This window comes from Labrus bergylta, chromosome 19, assembly GCF_963930695.1.
Source record: "Labrus bergylta chromosome 19, fLabBer1.1, whole genome shotgun sequence".
Taxonomy (NCBI): Eukaryota; Metazoa; Chordata; class Actinopteri; order Labriformes; family Labridae; genus Labrus; species Labrus bergylta.
The window spans coordinates 22,175,856-22,199,393 of record NC_089213.1 but is presented as its reverse complement, the minus strand read 5'-3'; the positions used below and the strand labels follow the sequence as shown (position 1 = coordinate 22,199,393).

Below are 23,538 nucleotides of genomic sequence, written 5' to 3'. Positions count from 1 at the left end.
CACAAACAGGATCCTTTGCACTAATGCATATGATCATAGGACATGCACTAATGGAGAGATGTCAGAGTCACAGAGCTGCCCACAGCAGGTGCTCCTGAGCTGATGGTGGTGGGAGTGTGGTGCCTTGCTCAGGAGGTGATCTGGCATCTCTCCAGCTACCAGACCAACTTTCAGATTTGGTCCACAATGGGACTTGAACCAGTGACCCTCTGGTTCCCAACCCAAGTCCCTACAGGCTGAGCTACTGCCACCCAATATTAACCCAAAGCTAAAGACATTATCTAGTTTAGCATGGGCTACTGTGCTAAAGTCTAATAAACTTGTGTAAAATTATTTCTGTCTCTCATACATGCGTCCAGCATTTATTTCCAGCCTTGTTAAAACACACTCACCGGGTGCGCTGGTGGCGCAATGGTTAGGGCGCGCGTCCCATGTATTGAGACTCTCATCTCAAGCAGTAGGCCCAGGTTCACTTCCACCTGTGGCCCCTTTCCTCATGTCATTCCCCACTCTCTCTCCCTGGTTTCTGACTCTATCCACTGTCACCTCTCAGCATAAAAGGCACGAAAAGCCCAAAATAAAACTTAAAAAAAAAAAAACACACTCACCTACATATCTTAATTAGAAAAATAAAAGTCCCCACACTCTCATTCTGGCTTTTCTGCCTCTGTCCACAACAATATACATGAAATAGTCTACAAGTGGTCTAAAATAAACGTTTACTTATAACTGACTAGAAGACACTAAAGGTTAGCAACAAGCTGTATGTGTTCTGGACGCCTGGGGTCCCCTGAGTTTTGTGAAGTCAAAGTGGGGTCATAATGAAAAACAAGGTTTGGAACCACTGAAATGCTGTATCGAGTAAATGATTGACAAATTATTGAAATGAAAGCCATGCAAAGGTCTGTGATAATGAAACCAAGTGCTTGATGATGAATAAAAGCAATGTGTCAGGAGGATTTAGAGTGATCAAAGAGTCATTATAAACTGGTTTCAACCAGAACGGAATCCATCTTTGGTTTTTGAAGAGAAAATGTTTGGTACTCTGGTTCGTCAATAGATATCCTCGTTCTGATAACCATCTCCAGAAGAAAAAGGTAACACTTTAGGAAATTAAATGGACAAAAAAAAAGGTTAAAGCAATATCAAAGTTTTATTCGTAAAATGTAGTATAGAGAGGAACAGTAGTACAATTCAGACAGAAAAAAGGAGAATGTAGTTCCATCTTTGAAAACCTTTGATAAAAACGTAAAAAGAGTAACCTGAATTTGCTTTGTGTTCAGAAAGGGCACTGAGGCGCGGCCCGAGTTTTGCATCACTGTTAAAGTTCGAGAGAGAGAGAGAGATTGAAAAATACAACCATCTGCGACAGCGTAAAAAAATACAGCTGGGGAAAAAAAACCTCTGCTTGACATCTGTAGTGTTTTTTGCTTTGTGTTTTTTTTTTTTGTTTGTTGTCCATATAACAAATACAGCATAAAATCGTAAAATGATACATCATAGTTTGAGTTTCATTCAGTACAGTAAAATCAGTAGGATGGTAAATAGTATCAAAAAAACAAACAAGACAACGAGATGGCGTGATGAACGAGCACACGGCGTGAATAGAGAGGAAATAGAAGGTTAAAATTCACGGAAATAAACCACCACGCCGAGGGGTTCTTAGATGACTGTCAATGTGTTCCATTACTTTAATCCACTAGTTAAATAATATCTTCTCCATATATATATATTTATCTTATATATTCTCAACATACATATATATATATATGTGTGTGTGTAATATGACCCCTCCCACAGTGATTTGAAGGTTAAAGTGACACGAAGAGGCAGAATATCTCTACGACTTTAAATAAATCTTCTTCCACTGAGAGTAAAGGGAAGTTACACATCTTCTGTTTCATTAGCACTTCAGTACATACTCTAGAGCTCACTGCATACGAACAGATTACTGCTGTTCCAAGGTTTCGACCCGCAAACAATCCTGTGTGTTTTCTTTAGAAAATATGTGCTTAATGAGAGAACAAAGGAGAACGGAGACAACCCGTGGAAAAAGGACTCGATTTAAAAAAAAAAAAAAAAAAAAAAAAAAAAAAAAAGGAAATATGCATCTAGGGGGTAAAGTGAATGATTCTGTAGCATATAGACATTTAAAAAAATCTCAACAATTACAGACACGAGCAAGGACTTTCTACACTAAGCAAGTTTTCACCTGGCTTTATCGCAAACATAATATCTCAACAATAATTAAAAACAACAAATTTGGTTGGACAAATAGAAATTAACAGTCTTGATTGCATTTGGAGTCACTATATATATATATATATATATATATAGAATATTAAATAACAAAAACAGAAAAACAAAGAGTCTAATAAAAAAGTTGCTCACTGGAAGAAAAGACACAACAGTTTTTTTTATATATAGTTCCATTCAGACCCGCCTCTCTTGGGGAAGCGAAGAAACATCAAAAGGAAAAAATGATTCTCATGAACACAAACGTTAAGTGCATGTCTATGAGGCGCCATAGAGCTTCACTTCTTGTTGAACAAAGTGTATTTCTACCTGGCAGACCCTAAAAACAAAATTTAAAAAATAAGAACAAACTTACATTAAAATTAAACTGATGACATTTTTAACGATTTACATGTCAAAAAAAAAAAATGGAGTTCTTTTTGGACTTAAAAATATCACACATCTTGATTTCCTGCACGCTTTCGTCCCCCTAAAAACCCAAAAGGTTCAAGTGATTGAAAATATATAAACTTTATTAACTAAACAACTCAGTACCAAATATAAACAAACGTATACAGGTATTGATGTCCACTTAGGTCCTTAGAATTTCAAAAACAAGTACTGCCGGTAGTTCTACAAAATGGTGTGTGTGTGTGTGTGTGTGTGTGTGTGTGTGTGTGTGCAGTTAATAAAATAGAAGCTTAAAAAACAATGGCAAAGCATACCTGATAGTCGCTGTAGCACAACAGTGTTCTATAGTACGAGCTGATTACATATATGTATAACTGAGTCAGTTTAAGCTTTATGATTATAAACATCATATATAGCCTGTAGGTCCAGTATTCTGCGACAAGCATTACAGCACCAAACGTTTCATCATTTGGCAAAATTCAAGCTTTAAGTGAAAGTCAAATGCTTTTGTTTATTAATAATAATAATAATAATAATAATAAAGTGTTACTGTGACGCTGTGATTTGTATAAAGCTAGCAATAACATTTCCCCTTGTACTTGAAATCCGTATTTTTTTCCCGCTCCAAAAACAAAAAAACTTGCGTCTGTTTTTTTTTTCTTTAAAGCGTTTTCAGTAGTTTTTGTTCCTGCTCAATCTTGGTGTGCGGTCTGTTTGGCACAATATCACAGCCCTCTTAAATTAATCATAAATATGGCTGCAATACATTAGAGTCACAAAACAGATTTTTTGGTTCCAAGATCTGTGCAGGGAAAGAAAGAAAAAAAAAAGAAAGAAGAAGAAGAAAAGAATAATATAACAATATTTAGCGCATCTAAACATGATCTACAGAGCACGTTCAAAATCTTCCTGTGGACAATTATGCTCTTCTTCTGTGTACTTGCACAAGCACCAAGCACTATACGTTCAGATTGTGCAGAAAGCTACAGCTATCACTGCGCCTCTGCCTGCAGACAAAAACAACAGAAATAAAATTATAGCATTTGATAAGACCATAATAACCTCTCTTCATAAATTAAATAATTAACATTTCTCTCTTTTAGATGATTGGCCTAACCCAACTCAAAAAACTACATCACCCCGCCCCCCAACTCCCACCCCCAAAAAAAAGGAAATAAAAATACATCACCAAAAACCTGATTTATCATATTATTCATCGTTAGAATCTTTCTCTAGTGGGTGCTGGCCCACACTTGGACACATTTGAACAATAATAAAATCTGTACATCTTGGAGTTCCCACTCTACCAAAGCTTTGTTTGTTTTTTCATTAAATCCATCTCTTTGTCATATACTTGCACAATTAAGTAACCTCATGGTTTGATAGCACTTTGGAGTTGATTGTTTACCAGCTAGGTTTTTTTTCTGTATACATATATATTAAACATCAACTTTTTTGTTTTATTTGTTTCTCAAGCTTGTTAAAATTCTTAGTCCTCTTCTGGGGCAGCACCTGCGTTGCTCTCACCCCAGTTTGATTGGTCGTTGTCGGTAGGTTCCTCTCCCTCCATGTCCTCCCCCTCCTCGCCCTCGAAGTCTTCATCCCGTGGAAAGTCCATGCCCTCCAGGCCCTCCTGAGTTGCTTGGTGTGAGTCGGCACAGTCCGCACACACGCCGTAGCGCCGCGAGCCATGACGGATACCGACACTGGCTGCTAGCATGAAGATCTTCTTGCACACCATGCACTTGTACTTCTTGTCTTTCTTGTGCACCTTTAAGAGGGGGGTGAGAGACAGGCACGGTTAATCAGATGAGTTACCAGTTGAAGTGAGGGTTTCACATTTTTAGTACAATCCTTTTGTGTTTTCTCAGTCTGATAAGAACAGTAATAACACTATCACAGTTAGCCTCTGTAGGCTTAATAAACTAAAAGTTACCATTAGCAGCATGCTAGCTTAGCATAACAAATTGAAACAGGAAATAAGAGTGAATTATTTGGCTTTTCCCTCCATTTTTTTTAACAAATGAGTCAAGACTTATCAAGTACTCGTGAGCTGATGAGGTTACTTTTTTTTAATCTTATCTTTGTGAGGAACAAAAGGAGGCATAGAGATTGGATAGGAATGCAAATAAATGAATATTTGAGCACAATTAAAGCTCCTGTGAGGAACTTTTAGGTTGTGCCAATTTTGGCACTTCCTGTGGTCAAAGCGGGAAGATTTAGTTAGCTCTTTGCTGATCTTATTCTGTACGGGGAAATAAGTGTTTTCTGACAAAAAATCTTAATTTAAAGTCTGAAGTGCAAATCCCAAGTTGGATTATGAATAATGAAAGAATAAAATAAACTAGTTTCTTCGGGATTCTGTTAATCTCCTCGTCTGACGCCTACACCCTGGCATGGGTGACATTTGTTTATATAGCTCATAAAGAGGCATACGTATAAACTTCAGGCGTTTTCATAAGTACCTTTAAGCAGATTTTGTTATCTTTGTACACAGGGGTCAGGTTGGCCAAGTTTTTTGCGTCTTTAAGCTAACCTACTGGTCATTATAGCTTCATATTTAGCACACAGACAGAAAAGTGGTGTTCATATTCTCTTGTTGAGCTAATAACACAAAAAACATTTGCTCTGAATATCCTATATGAATCAGGAAATCATGAAGTTTGGCCTCTTCCTTTTAAAAAAGTAATGTGAGATGATCTCTCTTATCCTCATGTTTTGTACCACTCTGTGTGAGACTCCAAGATACTCCCCTACATTAAAATGAACACATCATAAAAAAAAAATATCTTTCTGAATATACTCCCAAAAAGCTCCAAGACACAAACAATGAGGTGTAGTGCCAAGATGTGAGGGTTGCCAAAAAACGCTCACGCAGAGTTTGGCAGAAGATGGCGGGGCTGTATATCACATGGTGGTAACATGCAGAAGAGGAGCCTGTTCATACGTAGACTCACCAGGGAATGTCTCTTGACGTGCTCACGGCGGGTGAACAGCTTGCCACAGATGTCGCAGCTGAAAGAGCGCACGCCCGAGTGGATGATCAGGTGCCTCTTGAGCGTGCGCCGGTGCTTGGCGATGTAGTTACAGTGAGGGCACTTGAGCTTATTGAGGGCTAGATGTGAGGACTCGCCTGGACGGAGACACAGAGGAACACAAGGTCAGCAAGAGGACGATTCAGAAACATCATGCTTTAATATAAGATCTTACTTTTTGCTGAACCCATTAAAAAAAAATATCGTGACTACAGTTTTCACATTTAGTTAAAATAAAGAGTTCAATACCAGTTACTTCAACGAGCTGGAGATGTAACAATGCAATCATCATAAAAGCTACATATAGATCCACTAATGAGCGAGGGGGTGTGTCAGGAACCGATATCCTGTTCATCAACTCACTGAGTTTGGATGCAGGAACCATTAGAGAGAATTAGAAACCACAAGCCGGTGTACACAAGAAGCCTCTTGATTAAAGTTGCAAAGAAAAACTGAAAACTGTGGCAGATACGTAAAACTTCAACAACTGGCTGAGCCACTGTTGCTAAGTAACAGTGTGAAATGATATTGGAGCAGGTCTCACCATGGCCATGTAAGAAAGGACACAGAGTTATATTAACAGTTCATGCAAAAACCTTGCTATATCTTTATAATGACGCAGTTTGGTACAGGATACTCAAAAGTAAGGAACTGAAACTTGAATGCTTTCTATCACATTCAAATGACTTGTTCTCCTTATTTCAAGTACTTTTACAAAAGCTTTTTAAAAAGTTATAAAATATATTGAGCATCCTCTCTGAAGCCTGGTCATCGTTCTTCTCCATCCATACAGCTCATGGAGTAACTTTTTTTTTTTTTATTCGGTTTCTAACAGAAAGACACCCACACACCACTTCTGTCTTCATTAACCCTCTCTGGATGATCATGCTAACGATGTTTTGAGGACAGCTGGCCTTAGGAATAAATAAGCAATCTATTGATTTAAAAAGGCTTCACACAGAGGGCTGGTCTGCAACAAGGAGAGAGAGAGAGAGAGAGAGAGAGAGAGAGAGGTGCAAACCAGGTCTTTTGTTTGACACAGGGAGCACAAAACAGAGGCGTTGTCAGGGCAGGTTGCTAAGGGGGAGGGGGTGGGAAGGTTGATGAGAAGCAGGTCACCTGTATATTCTTGGTGTGTGTGTGTGTGTGTGTGTGTGTGTGTGTGTGTGTGTGTGTGTGTGTGTGTGTGTGTGTGTGTATGTGTGGTATACAGGAGGAGCTGGTAATTACCACATCGAGTGTGGCAGTATAGCAAAATGCGATTTTTAACGATCTTATATTAATACCTTCTATGTTCTTGTGCGGGGATGCTGCTCTTAATCATAAGAAAACTAGAGTCACTCTTTTTTTTTTAACAAGGACGCAGCGGCAGATGCTGTAGTCGCGAATCAAATCAAAAGACAGCAGTTTGGGAACGTCTGAGCATGGAACTGGGGGAGCACACCCGTACAGATGAGGCTCTGTGCTGAATACATGCTAAAAAAAGGTTTCTGTGAAACTTTAGAAATACATCAACTTTGAGCGCTCTTCTATCTACCTTTATTCGACTGCTGAATGGCGACTGCTGCCCCGAGCACCGGTTCTCAGAGCAGTCTGAAAAGGGAAACCTCAGGCTGATGCCAGCTGTGATTTAGGAGAAATTGAAGCCTTTGTGCAAGTAAATAAAGCCTTACATATAACAGATGTAAGTTTCTTGTGATCTTTTTTTATTATCCATAATTTCACATACAAGAGAGACAAAGAAATTGCCTTAAGGGTTTAGATGAATATCTACCACCCTGCCTTTGGTAGTGAGTCCACCTGAATCAAATCGTAACTCAACGTCAATTCAATTTGACTTGATTTGTTCCCCCGGGCGTGCACACAATTCTTTTACGACCATTCACTATTGGTTTTAAATGTTTCTAGCTGTAAGCAGCTTTACTGGAGGGTTTGTGTAATGCATTGTGGGGAAGCGTCGTCCGTTAAATGTGAAAGGGTTTTGCAGATAAACTTAGCATTTAAGATGCTGCTTTGCGTGAGTCTCTATACAGCAAACCGGTGTTTTTGTACGACTCCCATCACTGACTGCTCACACTCATTTGGTAAGATGCAATTTAGAGTTTCACTGAGGGTGCGGTCACACTGATCATCTGTACCGTGCTGTACTCAAGCACGATTGCCCCCCCCCCCCCCCGCGCTGCGCCATTCCCACGCTGGCCAGCACGGCCCGCGGTCATACTGGCCAGGACTAACCGTGCTTAAGCACGATTACCTCTTGTACATAACGTCTTAATACAACACATGCACGCTTTATGTTATTATGAAGCGTGCTCAGTTTACAAACAGGCGGTCAAAGCCAAGGAAGTGTACATGCCTGAGCACGATACAGAGCGGTCACACTGGTCAAACGAACTGGACTTTAGCGTTGAAGCGTGCTTGGGCACGGTACGGATGGCCAGTGAGACCGCGCCTTAAAGCAGCAGTTCTTTAGCTGTAAACTAGAGAGAGCAGCTTCTTACCATTCTCCCAGGATTCCCCTTGCTGTAAGTCTTGGATGATGCTATACTGGATCTGATTGGCCAACTCTGGGAAAAGGGAGGGTAGGGAGGGAGGGGGGGAGGGGGGGACAAGAAGAGTGAGAGGGAGAAAGAGAGGTGGTTGAGAGCCTGGGGGGTGCACACCTTACAACGCCTTGTGTACACAACTAACCGACCCCCACATGAAACAATGGAAGTTTCAGTTAACAACACAGGCAAACAAACACACATAGGACCCTACTATATGTAAAGCACTGTGCCCCCCCCTATACCACCCCCAGGGCAACAAGGTAAGGGTGACCAGGGCTCCAGCAGGGAGGGGGTTAATTAGAGAATGAGAGTTGAGTCCTCACAACGGCTCAGCTTACACTCAGCTTTTGTGTGTGAGCACCTGCGTGTGTGTGTGTCCGGTTCCTCCAGCATCAGTGCTTAGAGCCCATTAAAGACACGCCCCGTCCAGTGTGTGTATGTGTGTGTGTCTTCATTCTCCCTGGGTCAATATTTGGAATAGTGAGGACAACCCCAGTGCATTAGAGTGGATTAGGGAGGGGAGAGACTGCCCCTGCCGGCTTTGCACCTCGCTGGGATTGGGGGAAGTTATTTTGTGTTTGTGTGTGTGTGTGTGTGTGTGTGTGTGTGTGTGTGTGTGTGTGTGTGTGTGTGTGTGTGTGTGTGTGTGTGTGTGTGTGTGTGTGTGTTTTAAAAGAGACCAGTGCGTATGCAAATATATTTCACCTGCTCTGCGTGTCTGTGTGCAGAAGCCACCCTTTAAACAATTGTTTGGAGAAGACTCAAGAATGTATTGGCCTCGAGTGTTGGCTGTGGGCACAGAGTGTCAGACGGCAATAGTAGTACTTCAAAACTATCACCCTGAAATCAGACTTTATTTTTCAACACAAGCCTTCATGTGCATTTAAGCTTTCTAACCTGCCTTCAGTTCAGTTACATACAGCTAACTGCCTACATTTCACGTCATCATCAATAATTAATCCAACAAGATATCTGTCATGTGGACAGAGAAAACTAAAAAGCCTTTATATTTTATGATCATGAATAATGTACAGTGATAGTGATATTGTTTAAAAGCTAAATTAAAGAATTTATTCATTTATAAGTGCTGCAGACAATTTGAACTACTATATGTACTATATGCTTGATGGTTCTTTTTATGCAAATGTTAGATTTTTAGCTTTTTTCCCTTTCTTATAAATCTGGATAACAAATATTTGGGGCATTTTTGACAAAAAAGAAAAGTGAACAAAGAGACAAAAGAAAATGGCAGCTGACTCTCGGACACAGCGATACGCTTTGTCTTGCAACTTTAAGATTAGATTAATCCAGAAAGCAATCAGCAGATAAATCCAAACAGGGCATGTTTATTAGTTTCAGTTTGAATCAGTATATTAGTTGAACAACCTCTCTGAACTAACACAGACTTAATGCTCATCTTATGAATTTTAAGCCGGTTATTAAAAAAGACTGAAATCAATACTGATGGCACAAATATGAGGTTCCAAAACACACAAGACCGTCCCTGACAACAGGGTTTCTCATTTCTGGATTGTAATCTTTAATGCCTGTATGATTTCCCACAGCACAGATTCACTGGGAGTGATACGATTGATGTCTTACACATGTACAGGACGAGATCAGCAAATAGATAATATGCAGAGCTTTGTCCACATGAAGCGCCAAAACCAACACAAACTGATAGCAGCTTAAAAAAATATATATATAAAAAAAATTACATCTTTTGAAAGAGATGAAGAGCAACTGAGCAGAACGACTGACAGAATTTGGGCTACTATGTTCAGAGCATGACCGCACAGATCACGCTGAAGCAAAATGAAGCAAGTGACATCACTGTGGGAAACTGGGACAGCTAATGTTAGTGGATGATTGCTCATAGCCTCGGACAGAAATATGTAGGCAAGTACCAACTCAGAGTGATGTATAGTAAAAGAGAGAGAATATCTCCGAAACAAAAGATGGTTCTTGGTGTCATGTAGTGCCAGCAGGCAAAACCCTTCTCGTCTCTTCTGCATGACTATCAACAACTTAATGGAATAATCCAATAACCCACAGTAGATATGGCTAATGACTGTACACATTCTCAGTTTTGCTTTGTAAAGCAATATTTCAGTAAAGCGTAACTAAAATTTGAGACATCATGTGACAGACAAATCCAGAGCGAGCCACAACAAATGGACACTTTATGCAGTACCCGACTGATCGAGCCCCGAGAGAGGCTGTGGGAACCACGGACACAGACCAACATCTCTGACAAATGACTTTCTGTCCAAAGATGGTATATTCACATGCATGTTTCAGGAGGTGTGGTGTGAAAAAAGGGTTACAGTGAAATGCTTTTAAAGCTCTGCTGCTAAATGTACAGTGGATTCTGGAAAAAAATTAAAAATATGACCCAGAAGAGGCACCTTTAAGAAATGTGGAATATAAAACACCTCCACCACTAGGTGTAGATTGATTCCCTGTATTGTTAATTTATCAATCCCAAAAAAATAAATACAGTAGACATCTGATTGCTTCATTCACTCAGGCACAATCAACCCTAGGCATAATGTAAACACAAAATCACAATACTGGACACAAGTTATTATTTTCAAACTTGATTTTAAGTAGCTTTCACATCTTAACCTGCAGATAACAAGCCACAAACTGTCCAATGAAAAAGCTTTGCTGAAAAGATAAGTCTTAACTTTAAGATTAGAAAACGTAAAGGGTCTCAGCAGTGCACTGAGGGGCTCGCCTTTCTCAAATTTGTACATGTGACTCGCCTTCCTGTTTGGTCTCTTTTACTGCCCTGAGATGGACAGGCTACAATTTGTTTAAGAAATCATTGTATAATCTCCAAATCGCCTACAGTCAGTCCAGACTTTACTGCCTCAACACTTCAACATTACTCTCCTCAAATATACAAACAGCACTTAAACACTTCAGATGGCATATTGGTAATTATTCCTTTTGAAGGTAAACAACAATCTCTTTGCAAATGGGGACTGGAATAAGCAATATAGACTTAAACAGAATCAACAGAGGTCACTACCTTTCAATAAATAAATAAATCGTCTATATACTATTTCTAGTGGCTTCAAAAATATAATAAATGCCATTCTCCCACTCAGACGTCACACAGAATGACATATTTCAGAATGCCAGCGCTTTAAAGAGACTAAATATTAATTTAAACTGAAACATGTAAACTGTGAGAATGAAGGAACATATGGACTGTTGAACACAAATGTATAATTTAGAAGCAAACTGTTGTCTTGAAACCTTTTACCGTGACTAACACCATTGTACTTAAAGTCTTAAATTTCCTTTATTTGGAAATATAGTCTACTTTAAAACGACTAATGAAGGTTGAAGAGTTTGCACACATGCAGACAAATTCTTTTTTTTTATGCAATCATCTCTCTGAGCTGTTACAACACCCCAGATCACTTGGTGCACACTTCAAAAGAGCCCTACGAGGAGTTGAAGGCACTAAGAGCATTCAAGTGCATTTAGGGACGCCTGGGGGAAGAAATGTTTCCCCTGCTTTCTTCATGTGCCTGCATTAGGGAGGGCTTCTCTCTCTATCTCACAAACTGTAGTTCTCACTCTCTTTCTCTACACCCACTTTGTGCCTCACACCCCCCCCCCCCCCCCCCGTCCATACCACTCCACTTAATACGTGATATCATTATGGCTACACAGAGTGCCACACTTAATGGGGCAGACAGAAGGAGAAGGCTGGAGCTGAGGGAAGAGATTACTAAGGGTGCTCGCTGTGTGCGGATAGGGCGGGCAAAGCGATGGAAAGATTAAGGGACCGAGAGAGGGAGAAGAGAGAAAGGGGAGAGTTCAACAGTTCTAACAAGCAAGATTTGAAAATTAATTGATTGATTCTCTTCTGACCTTTTAAGTGGCTTTTACCAACCACAGCATAAAGTGAGGGGTTAAAAGCTAATGATGGCTAGTATATTTTTGTACTCAAAATGGCTTTTTTTAAATTCTCTTTAGCTAAATAAAAAAAAGAATAAATATTGTATCTTCTTCTATAAAACACTATAAAAACCTGATCTCTTCAAAATAGAACAAGTCTAAAAGCAATGATGTGGTAACACAACACTCCAGGTGGGCAATGCTATCATAAGCCCCCTGCTCTGGAATAATTAGTGTAGACCTAGCATGCCGCGACTTCCTTGTTGGCCCGTGCACAGCAGGGTAAAAGCTTGATAAGCAGTCCATCTCTGCTGTGAGGTGTAACTGCAGGACATTGATCCAAAGCTAAAAAAAATCCATGCTTTTAGTGATGTGATCAATACATGGATGATGAAAATTACTCATCATGCCTGTTTCCCACTGTGATTGGCCACCGCTGAGCTCGTTAGCATTGAATGACTTCCATGGTGACCAGGGATGTGAAGTGATCAGATACGTCACAACATGATTACAGACCAGTTCGATAAATCAGGCTGTGCTGCCTTAAAGTGACAACAGTGTGATCTTCCAGCACTAGATTACAATGATGCAAAAATGTACAGACTGCAAGCAGAGGATCAAATACTTCAGCCACGTGACCAATGGGGTTATCCTCTTCAAACCCACTGACCCCACCCCCTGGTGTGTAAATCACTGGACATGAGTGGTGATCAATGTGGGGAACTAGCATTGATCACCAACTGAATTTCAGTTTAAATCCTTTTAAATACACGTGTTAAACTTTCAGATTATATGAAATACATTTCTGATATTGAAGAAAGCAGCAAGAATATCTGAAGCAATGTCTGGTGTGAATCTTTTATAATGTCACTATTTAACTCCATGTCAAATCTTGAGGTCTTGATTCGATCCAAAATCGATAAGCCAATTCCTGATTCACAATACAGTCCCTACAGGGTTTCCTTTTTTGCCTATTTCAGGATCTACTCCGTTCTACTGCGCGTAAAAAAATAAAATGTGCAGCTTTCAAATTTTAAACGTTTTAATCGGCTGATTGCAAAGACAGTAAGAGAATAAAACCTAAAACAAATCTAACTTTTTTAAACTGTTAAATTGCCATCTTTACTTAGAATATGAATAACAATAGTAAGGAATTAGGCTAACTCGTGATGCTGCCTGGTAATTTAGTAAAGCTACCAAGCTAAATGTGCAAACTTCACAAACTTCAAAAATCACAAAATTGCAAGACAAAACAGTGCAGAGAAGCACAGTTGCAGAGATGGGTGAAGAGGGACAACCCACCTTTCTTATCAGCACTGGAAGCTACTTAAACATTTATAACTGAATGATTTACATTACTGTATGAAATGTAACAAAAGTTTCCTGTCAGTGATCTTTTGGTTGTAAATGTACTGCATGTATGTTTATAAAAATTGAGCCCCTCACCACAACAAAAAGAAAGCGCACAGCGTGTCTACTAGAAATAAAAAATTCATGACTTTATGCTGAAAGCAATACAAATATTATAGGGGAAGGAACTGAGGGTAGAAGTAAAAATGTGGGTCATACCAGCATTTTCAGAGAGGGAGGAGAAGTCCTCTCTGGGGTAGGAGGCCGAAGGCTGGATGAACATTCCCTCGTCAAATCCCTCTTCAGGCTCGGGTGGAAAGTTGTACACAAAACGCCGCGTGGTTGTCTGTTTTTTCCTTCGTCCACTTCCAGCTGCAGCGTCCGGTGCTTCTCTCTTTATTGCTGCGGGCGCGGCTGCGGCACCACCTGTGTTTGGCTCGTTCCAGACGAACACCTGGCCACTTGCTGCCCGTGTGTCATTGGTCTCTGCTGAATCAGACGAGTTGTCGTTGTGATGGACCCAGTTACCAGAGGCTCCGGGGGTCATGAGGGCACAGCCCTCACTTCCAACCACTGTCACCTCTATATCGCTGTTCTCTTCTTTCATCTTGCAGCCCTCATCTTCGTCTTCCATTGATTCCTTTCCATGGTGGTTGCTTGCCTTAATGGACAGCTTTGACAGGATGCTTGTTGCCCAGAAGTTGCTCGGCTTCCGGTCCAGGCCTTTCTGTCCCTCTTTGGCCACCGTCTGCCTCTTGTTGTAGTCCACCACCACTGAATCGGGGGCCTCCTGCTTGATGCTGATATTCAGGGCATCCTTTATAAAAGCCCTACATGATTGTACAACTTCTGTCATCTGAAGGTAACTGGCTACAGACATCACCTCTATGGCATTTTGGCTTGTGAGCAGCAGATTCCCGGAGTAGAGGAAGTCGAGGATAACCGAGAAGCCCTGCACAGCAGCGACATCCAGGTGCGTGACCGTGGCCTGGTCCGGGGACTCGCCTTTGGTCAGACAGTAGAGGGTTTTGAAGTAGCGACTGCCAGCCACCAGGATGTTCTTGTGTGCACGGAACACCTGGCCTGAGACAACGATGTTGACGTCACAGAGGATGCCACTCTTGCGCTGCTTGTCCAGCTCCTGAAGAAGCTGGTAACAGTAGGAGTTCTCATTGGGCTTGTTGCGGTAGTCTTCCTCTGAGCTGATGGGGCTGCCGTTGTCCGAGGGCCTCACCATCTCCTAATATGTGAAAGAGAGACAAAGAAGGAAAACATGATTGCATCAGATTTGTAGGGTGACACATGAAGTTCACTTCAGGATCTACAAGCAAGCACAAAAACACTTTAACAGGAATACATTTTCATTTATTGTAACTCTGTCACACACCCTCAGGGGTTCCCAGTGTGACACAGGCGCTCCTGCCCTAGGGGTGAAACAGGTTTGACAGGCTCCTGTTATGGAGGAGGTGGGAAAAGGGCAATGAAAGGCGTGTTTACTTTTAGGCATGGGTCGTATTACATTACCCTGTGTGGGTCAATCAATTCCTTTTCTTCCTCAATCTAAAACTGCACAGACAGACACTCAAAGAAAAAGCTAATCGCTCGCCAAACAGGAAAATAAAATAAAACAAGGACGAGCTGTTTTTATACTTTAAATAATTTACTGTAGGCTGAAAGTGCACACTGATGGTGACGTTTACATTTTTATATCTATTAAATGCTTAAAGGGGATGTTTCTTTTGGCTATTCTTTAGTTGGTGGACCAATTATCATCACTGCTTGTTTGACCAAATACAACAAAACAATACAGTGAGCTTACAGTTTAAATGATTACATAAAATCTATTCTTTTAAATTCTTTCAATTGTTGTAGTGCATTTTAGATATCCAAGTCAACACAAAAAAAACATCAAACTACTACAAAAATGCAACAGACACCAACAATCCCCCTTTTTTTTGCTGGAAAATACCTTATTAGATTTTTTACGGAGTTTGACATTTTAAACCAATAACTCAGGGGCATAATTTCATACATGATTGCGGTTACCACAGAGAAAGGCTTAGCTTTAGAGCAAGCCTATTCAACTGGCGGCCCAGGGGCCAACTCCAACCCGCGGATGACATCAAACTGCATGGATCAGTTCTATTTACAATTAGAAAATACAGAAATTAGTAACGGGGAAAAACTTGTGAATGACTGTCATTGCTGCCACGGTAAATTGTTCAAAACAGCAGAGCGCTCCCGTTTAATAGAACATCTTTGGTCCTGTGCTCACAGCCTATAACAAGCTTGTGTTGTTGATGGAAAAAAAAATGGCTTTCGCTTTGGCTGTACTGCTGTGGTGGGCTGGCTCGTCTGGCCCCCGGTTCCTTAGCTTTCTGGAAATTTGACCCCCTGAACAATGTAGTTGAATAACCCTGCTTTAGAGAATCAAAAACAGTTTGACAAGTTGCAACATTTTACACTCATTCAATGCCTATTCCGTGAAATGATTTCTTTAACAGGGAAAGTAGACATAAAACAAGCCTTTATTTGACCTGAAGGAGCCGACAAGTGTTCAAAGCAGAACGGTCATGACAGTAGGATCCGAGGAGAGCTGGCAAAGGCATAGAACCACCCTTTAACAGCCTCACCCCCCTCCCCTGCCTGTCTTCACAGGGCAAAGGGTCAGCCTGGTACAGAGTGGGGCAGGGGAGAGGGGAGTACATTTTAACTATTTATATATGCACTAATTCACAGTTTAACTTCTATGCACACTGACAGATTCTCATCTAAAATATAAATAAGAATGCACAAAGATTTAGCATGTATCTAAATCTACATTGTTGTTACATTGGATACACACACACACCAAAAGCAGCAGCATACAGCATACACCAGTTCATTTTAAAATTGCACAGCAGATGTCCTAATCCAGAATAATTCACATTGCTCAAGCCCTGCATTTTTGCCCCCGCCCACCACCATCTCTTCTGCCCACACACACACACAGACACCAAGCTGCCTACATATACACACAGCTGGGGCTTCAGCTTGAGTAATTCAGATTAAATCCATTTCTCTGAGGTCCCCACCCAGCCCCCACCCCCACCCCCACCCCCACCCCCACTCCCTCCACACTGCAGCTCTTGTCCAGGGCAGCCTGGGTACACAGGATAGTACAGGGGGGGCTTATCATCCTCTGCCACAGCTGGAGGGGGAGAGATGGGATGGACTGAAATGAGAGGGCAGGATGAGGCAGAGATAGAGAAGGGGGGAAAAGTGTGTGTGCTCTGCAGGCTGGCAAAAAAAAAAGAGGACGACCGAAAATAATACAAGAAAAGAGAGCAGACGTAAAATTTGATTTATGAAAGAGAAAAAAAAAAGAGCTAATAGAAGTTACTGTGAAAAGATGATAAGAACTGGTTGGAGCAAAACAGAGAAAAGCCTGATAAAACACGCACAAAGACAGCCAGTGAGAGCATGACGAAGAGACTGAGCGAGCGAGACCTTGAGCCTCGAGAAAAAAGGACGGAGGAGAAAATGTGGAGCAGAGGGGGGCCGGAGAGAAGAGAGCGAAAAAGAGAGAAGGAGTTGGGTCACCCCATTTTAGCCTTCACAATGGTCCGTGTTCTCCCCGAGGCTCATTGTCCACTCACTGTGGGTCTTTGTGAAAGGGTTAGGCACTCACTCTCTTATTACACAGCATCTCCTACGAGCATGCATAGAAAGAAGCCAAGGGTGCACACGGGCGAGGTGAAGAGGATGATGACAGAGCAGAGAAAATTTATTTCTAATATACACATCAAAGCCTCTGAAGGGGAATGGTCATCATGTTGAGTGCTGTGGTGGAATATTGGTGTAGTGAAGGGCAGGAGTGCTATTACAACAGGAGGTGGATAAGCCTCCGAGTCAGATTTTAGGTGGTCGCAGTGTTTTGAACTCGTTTTTGGCTAAAGTCCCAAATAAGCATCATTCAGCCAGGCTAAGAAAAAAAAATCCAACATGAAATTCAGATGATTTGTTTTTCTCGTGATGCCAATATATTGACTAATTTCTAACAACTACAACACACCAAAATCTTTGCTTTGGGTTCAAACCGCTTAATTGGAATGGCTGTGTGACTTTCTAGTTACAGAGAAACTGCCTCCCTCCAGAGAAATATAGACAGGTGCTCCATTGTGAGTATTAGCACTGTATTCTGTCTCAACACATCTTTATACTCTTCTCCCCTTCTGACAAACTAACAAGCTTTCAACTAGCAGTGCACACCAGGATTGAAAAGAGAGAAGTTCAAATAGGATTAAAACACCACAAATTACAGACTGCGAGTACCTGGGAATTTGTAGAAGTGCTTTATCATTTTGGACTCATAATCTCTCCTACCCCCGAACCCCATGACTCCCCTACAGCTTTTTATCCATTACACATAACAAGGCAATGAGCCAGAGAGGTAAGACTTTGAACAGCAGTTCCAATATGTTATGTATATGTGAAAGAGTTCAGTCTGAACGCCTTTTGGAGTCAGGCTAGGACAACCTCGTACTGGATAAGTTGCTCCACACTGGCTTCATCAGCAGCAGCATCATCCTTTCCCCAGATGTGCCACGTGTGAGCTGGGAGCTAAGAGAACCAGCAGACCAACCCTGCACAGCAGATGCTGGAGGCAAAACCAGCTTGAGCTGAGAGGGAATGTGGGGACAATATCAACCTCCCCCCTGCCTTTGACGTGGCTCGCTTTTTTTTTTTATTTGAGCCAGAGGAGATGGAGGTGGAGGAGAAGAAAAGGCAGAAGAAAAGTGCAGAAGAATACTTTGATCTTGGTCTTACACAGCCAAAAAAAAGAATTGATTTACAGGTAGCTTAAGCAAACCAAGATGCTCACAGAGTCAAGCTTATTGGCAGAGAGTCGGAAAGCTAAACAGATCATGTGATACAGGCAGCGCTTCCCCCATACAACATAATGACCCACTGGAGCCAGTATTTGTTTACCTTTCACGCACACATTTGCCTCCATCTCCCTACTCATCTACACCCCTACCCACAACCAGCCCAACCCTGAGGCCATCTCTACTGGTCACTTAACTAACTCCCTATATCCACTGTACCCTTCCCTGAATCTCCCCCCCCCCCCCCCCCCCTCACCCAACTCGTCTGTCCCCAGATGCTGAAACAATACCGCTGTGTGCGTTTGGCCCAAGGTGTGGGAGGGCCGCAATGAATGTCTCCCGGCCTCCTAACAATGCTCTGACAGAAGAGGCACGGGGGGTGGAGGGGGACTGGGGGGGGGAAACTAGGGTAGAATAATCAACGAGAAGAATTCACCCTCTGGCTTCACTCCACCCCATTCTCCTGACCTGTGCCCCCCAATAAAGTCCCATCTATCTGGCAGACACTAGATCGCAATGGGTGGGTCCCCACTCCTGGAGACACACTTAAAACAATGAGTGAAGTGTTCGTCTGCACGAAAAACCAGGGCTGGGACAACTTGTATGGGCCCCCTATATTTGAATTTCGCCCCTTTGGGAATCAATACAGTGTTATCTTATCTAACAGCCCTTATAGACCAACACAGTGATGCAAGTGAAACTTTTGTTTGGCTGTCAAACTCAGTGGGGTTCGTCTGGGGTGGTGCTGTGTGAGCCTCCACCTGGCCTGTATTGAATGTAGTGTGATAGTGCAGAGGTTTACTGAACATGTGTGTATTGCATTCATTTTTCAATAAAAGTTGTAATAAGGAACAATAAAGAGCGATAGCAAAAAGGAGAAGTGGGTGAGAGGAAAAGGCCTGGGTGTGGACTGAAAATCTAACTCTGTAGTAATTTTGAAATGTACCTCTGAATGATCGCATATTTTTAGTAACAGGTCTAGGAGGGAGTCCATGAATGTGTTGACAAGAACATTTTCTGAGTCAACTGAGACCGGCTAATTTGTGAACTAAGGAAAAACCTGTTCCTACATTATAAAATGAACTGATAGGCAATCTCATATTTGATCTTAGAGAAGAAAATGGTTTACTTTGGCCTTATTTTAAACTTAGCCAGTTAGCATAACAAACAATCTGAGCACAAGACAGCGTCTTGATAATAAGGACAACGGACCCCTTCTCCAAGGAGACCCACATTCACCACAGCTGCCCTGGTGTGCTATAGCTAATTGAGTTAGCTTTAACGAATGCAGCAGAGGCCTGACTAACATCAGGAATGGGTGAATAGAACAAGAGGTTGCCTCGAAAACACCATAATTCCTCTTTAATGTAATGCTTCACAAAGATGTCTCGCTGAAAACACACTGCTCCTCATTATTTCAACAGAACTATACATGAAGATTTGTTTTCTTCAAAGGATCGTCTCAGCTCAAAAGCAAAATCAGGGTAACATAATAATAAAACATCAAAAAAGCAACAAAAAAAAGTTATTTTCATTTCCAACAGCACAGACATGGAACTGTGTGTTCCCAGCTCTGTTCTACAAAAGGAAATGGCCTTGATAACCTCTCAGTACAGTGTCTGGGGTCCTTGTTGCTAGGGAAAAGCCACACCAAGCCCCTAATCCACTCCTACTGCTCTCCTTACCAATTAGAGATACAAGTTAGTGGATCACTTTAAGTCATTCTGATTAGTGATTGCGTGTGCAAAGAAGGAACTAAATGTAGTAGCACAATCCTCTTCTTGCACAAATTAGAGTCAAATAGCATCCCGCTCTCAATTCCCCTGACAGATCAGACCATTGTCAGGATAGCAGGTCAGATGTGGCAATGCACAAGGAACATTACTTTTGAATATAGTATTGATGGGAGGAATGCACTTTGACACTAAATTGTTCCAGGAAATACGCACTCCCTGTTTTTAAGAGAGTACTTTAGAAACGTAGCATATATTGCTATAAAAATAATGAACCAACAGGATGGTCCTGTGCACAATAATAAGGAAAGAGCTCACCTAAGATGAATACTAGTTTGGTTAGTTTGGTTTTCATTACATAGCAACATAGTCAGTGGCTTTTAATACATCTCAAGATTAGACCAACGGCATAAAATTTGATTACTAATTAAATAAGAAGTCGTTTTGGATTGTCGTGCAAACAGATTGGTCCTAATCTTCGTCCTAAAATTTGCCCCAAAGGTAGAACACTGCAGCCCATTAATCCAGAAATATGTGGAGGACAGGGTCAGGTGACGTCGTGTCATTCTATTTACTGACATCCAATTCACTCATTTGTGCCTATTCAAAAGGCTTCATTTGGGACAGGCTAGCTGTCAGGCTCCAGGCAACATGATTTACACTCCTCTTCTTGTCCGGTCCTGCAAGTGACACCAACTATGGATTTTGGGGGGTCATTCTAACACAATGCCTCTAATTTAGCTCCCCCAAAGGGAGGAGGAGGTGGAGGAGGAAGAAGAAATGCGGCAGAGGTCACCCGGGACTGCGAGCCTGCAAGAAGTGCTTGAGAGGCAAGGAGCAGGGGAGGGGGGGTTGGGAAGGGGTGCGGTTCCCCAAAGGCTGACAGGGTCGAGCCTTCTTGCCATTGTGTGACCTCTAGCAAGCTAGCAATCAAGACAGCTCCTGGTGCAACAAAGGGGTATGCTGTACGATGTACAGATAAAAGTATTCCACAACACTACCACTGTAATTGTTGACAACTTTTTTGGCAACGTGGTTAACAGTTATTCTTGTCATGAGGTGAATTCCCCTTACAAAGAAACAGCCTCAGGTGCAATAAGAGATGTAGAAAACATATTTATATTTTAATTTCATTGTACAGTGTTCCCCTTTGCTATTTTCTTTGTATTATATATTTGCTTTAATACAGTGAATAGCTTCTGTTCAGTTTATTTTAAATCACTTAGCTGTTACTACAACTTACTTATTTTTACTTTTGTTGTACTTTTCTACTCTTTTTTTCTTATAATGCTATTCTATTTTATATATAATTTTTACTTTTTTTGTAGAAGCTGATTCAGGGAGAAACGCACAAGAATTCCAATGTACCTGTACTGTCCTGTACCTGTGCAGATGGCAATAAACATCTATTCTATTCTAGTGGCAAGCAGGTGTCACACTGGAGCAGGTTTGAACGAATAATATGACTTAAAGGTTTTGATTGTGGGCACTGACATTGACATTTTGTACGTTAAATGGATCAGAGTGATTCGTGTCAGTCGCAAAGAGAAGTGGTTCAGTGTGTTATCCCTCCCAGTAGCCCAGTTGGTAGACATTAGCCCGGTAAAGGGTCATTCCGCTGCCGCCACTGACCCACCTTCCTCCGGTCAGACAGCAAAGCTACTAACGGCTATTTAGCTAAGCTACATGTTAGCACAGGTTAGCAGGCTGATGCTAGCTAATCAGGAGGAGGGATTGTAAAGCTTAGTTGGTGGCCTATTTTCGCTTTCGTTGTGTTTAAAAGTTATTCAAACTGTTAGTAAGTGACAAACAACACAATTCCTGACATATGCTATGACAATATTTGACAAGTATTCAACACTACACAGTAAGTTACCCGTCACGGACAGGTAGCTAAATGTTACCTGTTTGGTTGGGTCGTTCCTCCCGTGCTCAGAAGACAGGTGATGTCTCAGCAGCAAGGCCCGCTTGTAGTTACGACTGCCTTTGACAATCTCGTCGCTGTTTTTAGTGGCGATATTGTGACACCAAGAACAGGACATGAGTCCCGTCTCCTGGCAGAATTTAAGCCATGGAAATTCTTGCAGCCACGACGCGTGGAATATTAATGAGTGTTTCTGGAGCAGCGTCTGCGGTCTCATCTCAACACCACCAGATTTCCTGGATCCCGTCTCGCCTCCACTCGCACTCCCGCTTCCCGATTCCTCCTGACTGTCGCCGTTCCCCGTTGTCAAGCCGATCCCCTCCCTGGACCCGTCCTCCCCTTCGTGATCGTCGCCTTCCCCGGCTGCCCAGTTGTTGCCCCCTTCCGGGTCCTCTTCTTCCTCCTCCGCCTCGGGTTCCTCCGTGCTATCGCTGACAGACCCAGCAGCGCCCTCCACTCTCTTCTGCGATGATCCTTTCGCCCCCAGATCCCGGTCTTCTTCTTGATCCGGCCTGGTCCCGTTAAACTGTCGGTCTTGACAGGCCGGGGCCTCCCAGCTGTTACAGTTCCCCCCGCCGACACCGCTGCTGGAGCCCGTTAACCCAGCAGCCAGTCCTCCTCCTCGGAAAGCCAGCGACCTGCGGTTTCTCTCACCGGACATTTTTCTTTAATATAAACTAAGAATCTTCCACTTTCTCAACAGTATCCGACAAAAAAATATAACGTGATTGTATAGGCTTGTATTTCCCCGAAAGAGATGGGGCTGTCGTCGTTTCCTTTTCTCCGCTTTTGGCCCTCCCGGTGAGAGTATGTAGGTTATGCGGAAATAAATAAAGGTTTTAAACGCATAATGAATTTCAGGGTTCTCGCTGCGTCCGCGCAGGCCCCGCAGAGGTCGAATGGCAACGACTTTCCTCCCCACAATGCACCTCGACCAGAGAAAGGGGGGTTGGAGAGGGAGGGGTTGGTTTAAAGGAAGATGGGGGTGCTGTTCATATTAGGTGCTGTTGATCAGCAAGGGGTCTTTTGTGTTTTAAAAAGCTGCACCCATTTTCCGCATACTTTTCATCATTCGGCTGTGCTTGTCTTCTACACTTGTGTGCCCCACTTTAGCCCTTTGCTAAACGTGTTACCATGGTATCCCTGTTTTATTTCCATGGGGATTATGGGGAACTAAAAGTGTACAGTAGCCTACCTTTTTGCATGTTGTAACTATGTACGAGGCAGTTTATACATGCAAATAGAGCATTCATTTAAATAAGACATAGAAACGTGGGCATTGAGGGTAGCCTAGTATTTTACTGATATATAGGCTACAAATAATATTCTAGTAGCCTACATTAAAGTAGAATTTGACTTTTTTTTCTATTTTCTAAGCTTACATTAGTATTAAAGTGTATATGTCACAATGATATATTTATGCCTACAGTGTTTCTGTTCAAATCTAAGCCTATGCAAGACAAGTTAGTCCACGAAATAAATTAAAAAAGACAATTAAAACAACAGAAAAAAATG

General features: G+C 41.9%; 1 protein-coding gene across 2 annotated transcripts; it reads right to left on the bottom strand.

Annotated features, from left to right (window-relative positions):
* Window positions 1–1,134: 1,134 nt before the first annotated feature.
* zbtb10 (zinc finger and BTB domain containing 10) lies at window positions 1,135–22,926 on the bottom strand. 2 transcript variants are annotated; one of them, XM_020652362.3, is made up of 5 exons: window positions 22,004–22,926; window positions 13,718–14,738; window positions 8,183–8,248; window positions 5,604–5,779; window positions 1,135–4,417 (listed from the first exon to the last, which is right to left on the bottom strand). In XM_020652362.3, the coding sequence occupies exons 1-5, from the start codon at window positions 22,682–22,684 to the stop codon at window positions 4,136–4,138; spliced, it is 2,226 nt and encodes a 741-aa protein (XP_020508018.1). In that variant the 5' UTR covers window positions 22,685–22,926; the 3' UTR covers window positions 1,135–4,135. The 2 variants fall into 2 exon arrangements, with proteins under 2 accessions (XP_020508018.1, XP_020508019.1); XM_020652363.3 differs by lacking the exon at window positions 8,183–8,248.
* Between the last annotated feature and the right edge of the window lie 612 nt (window positions 22,927–23,538).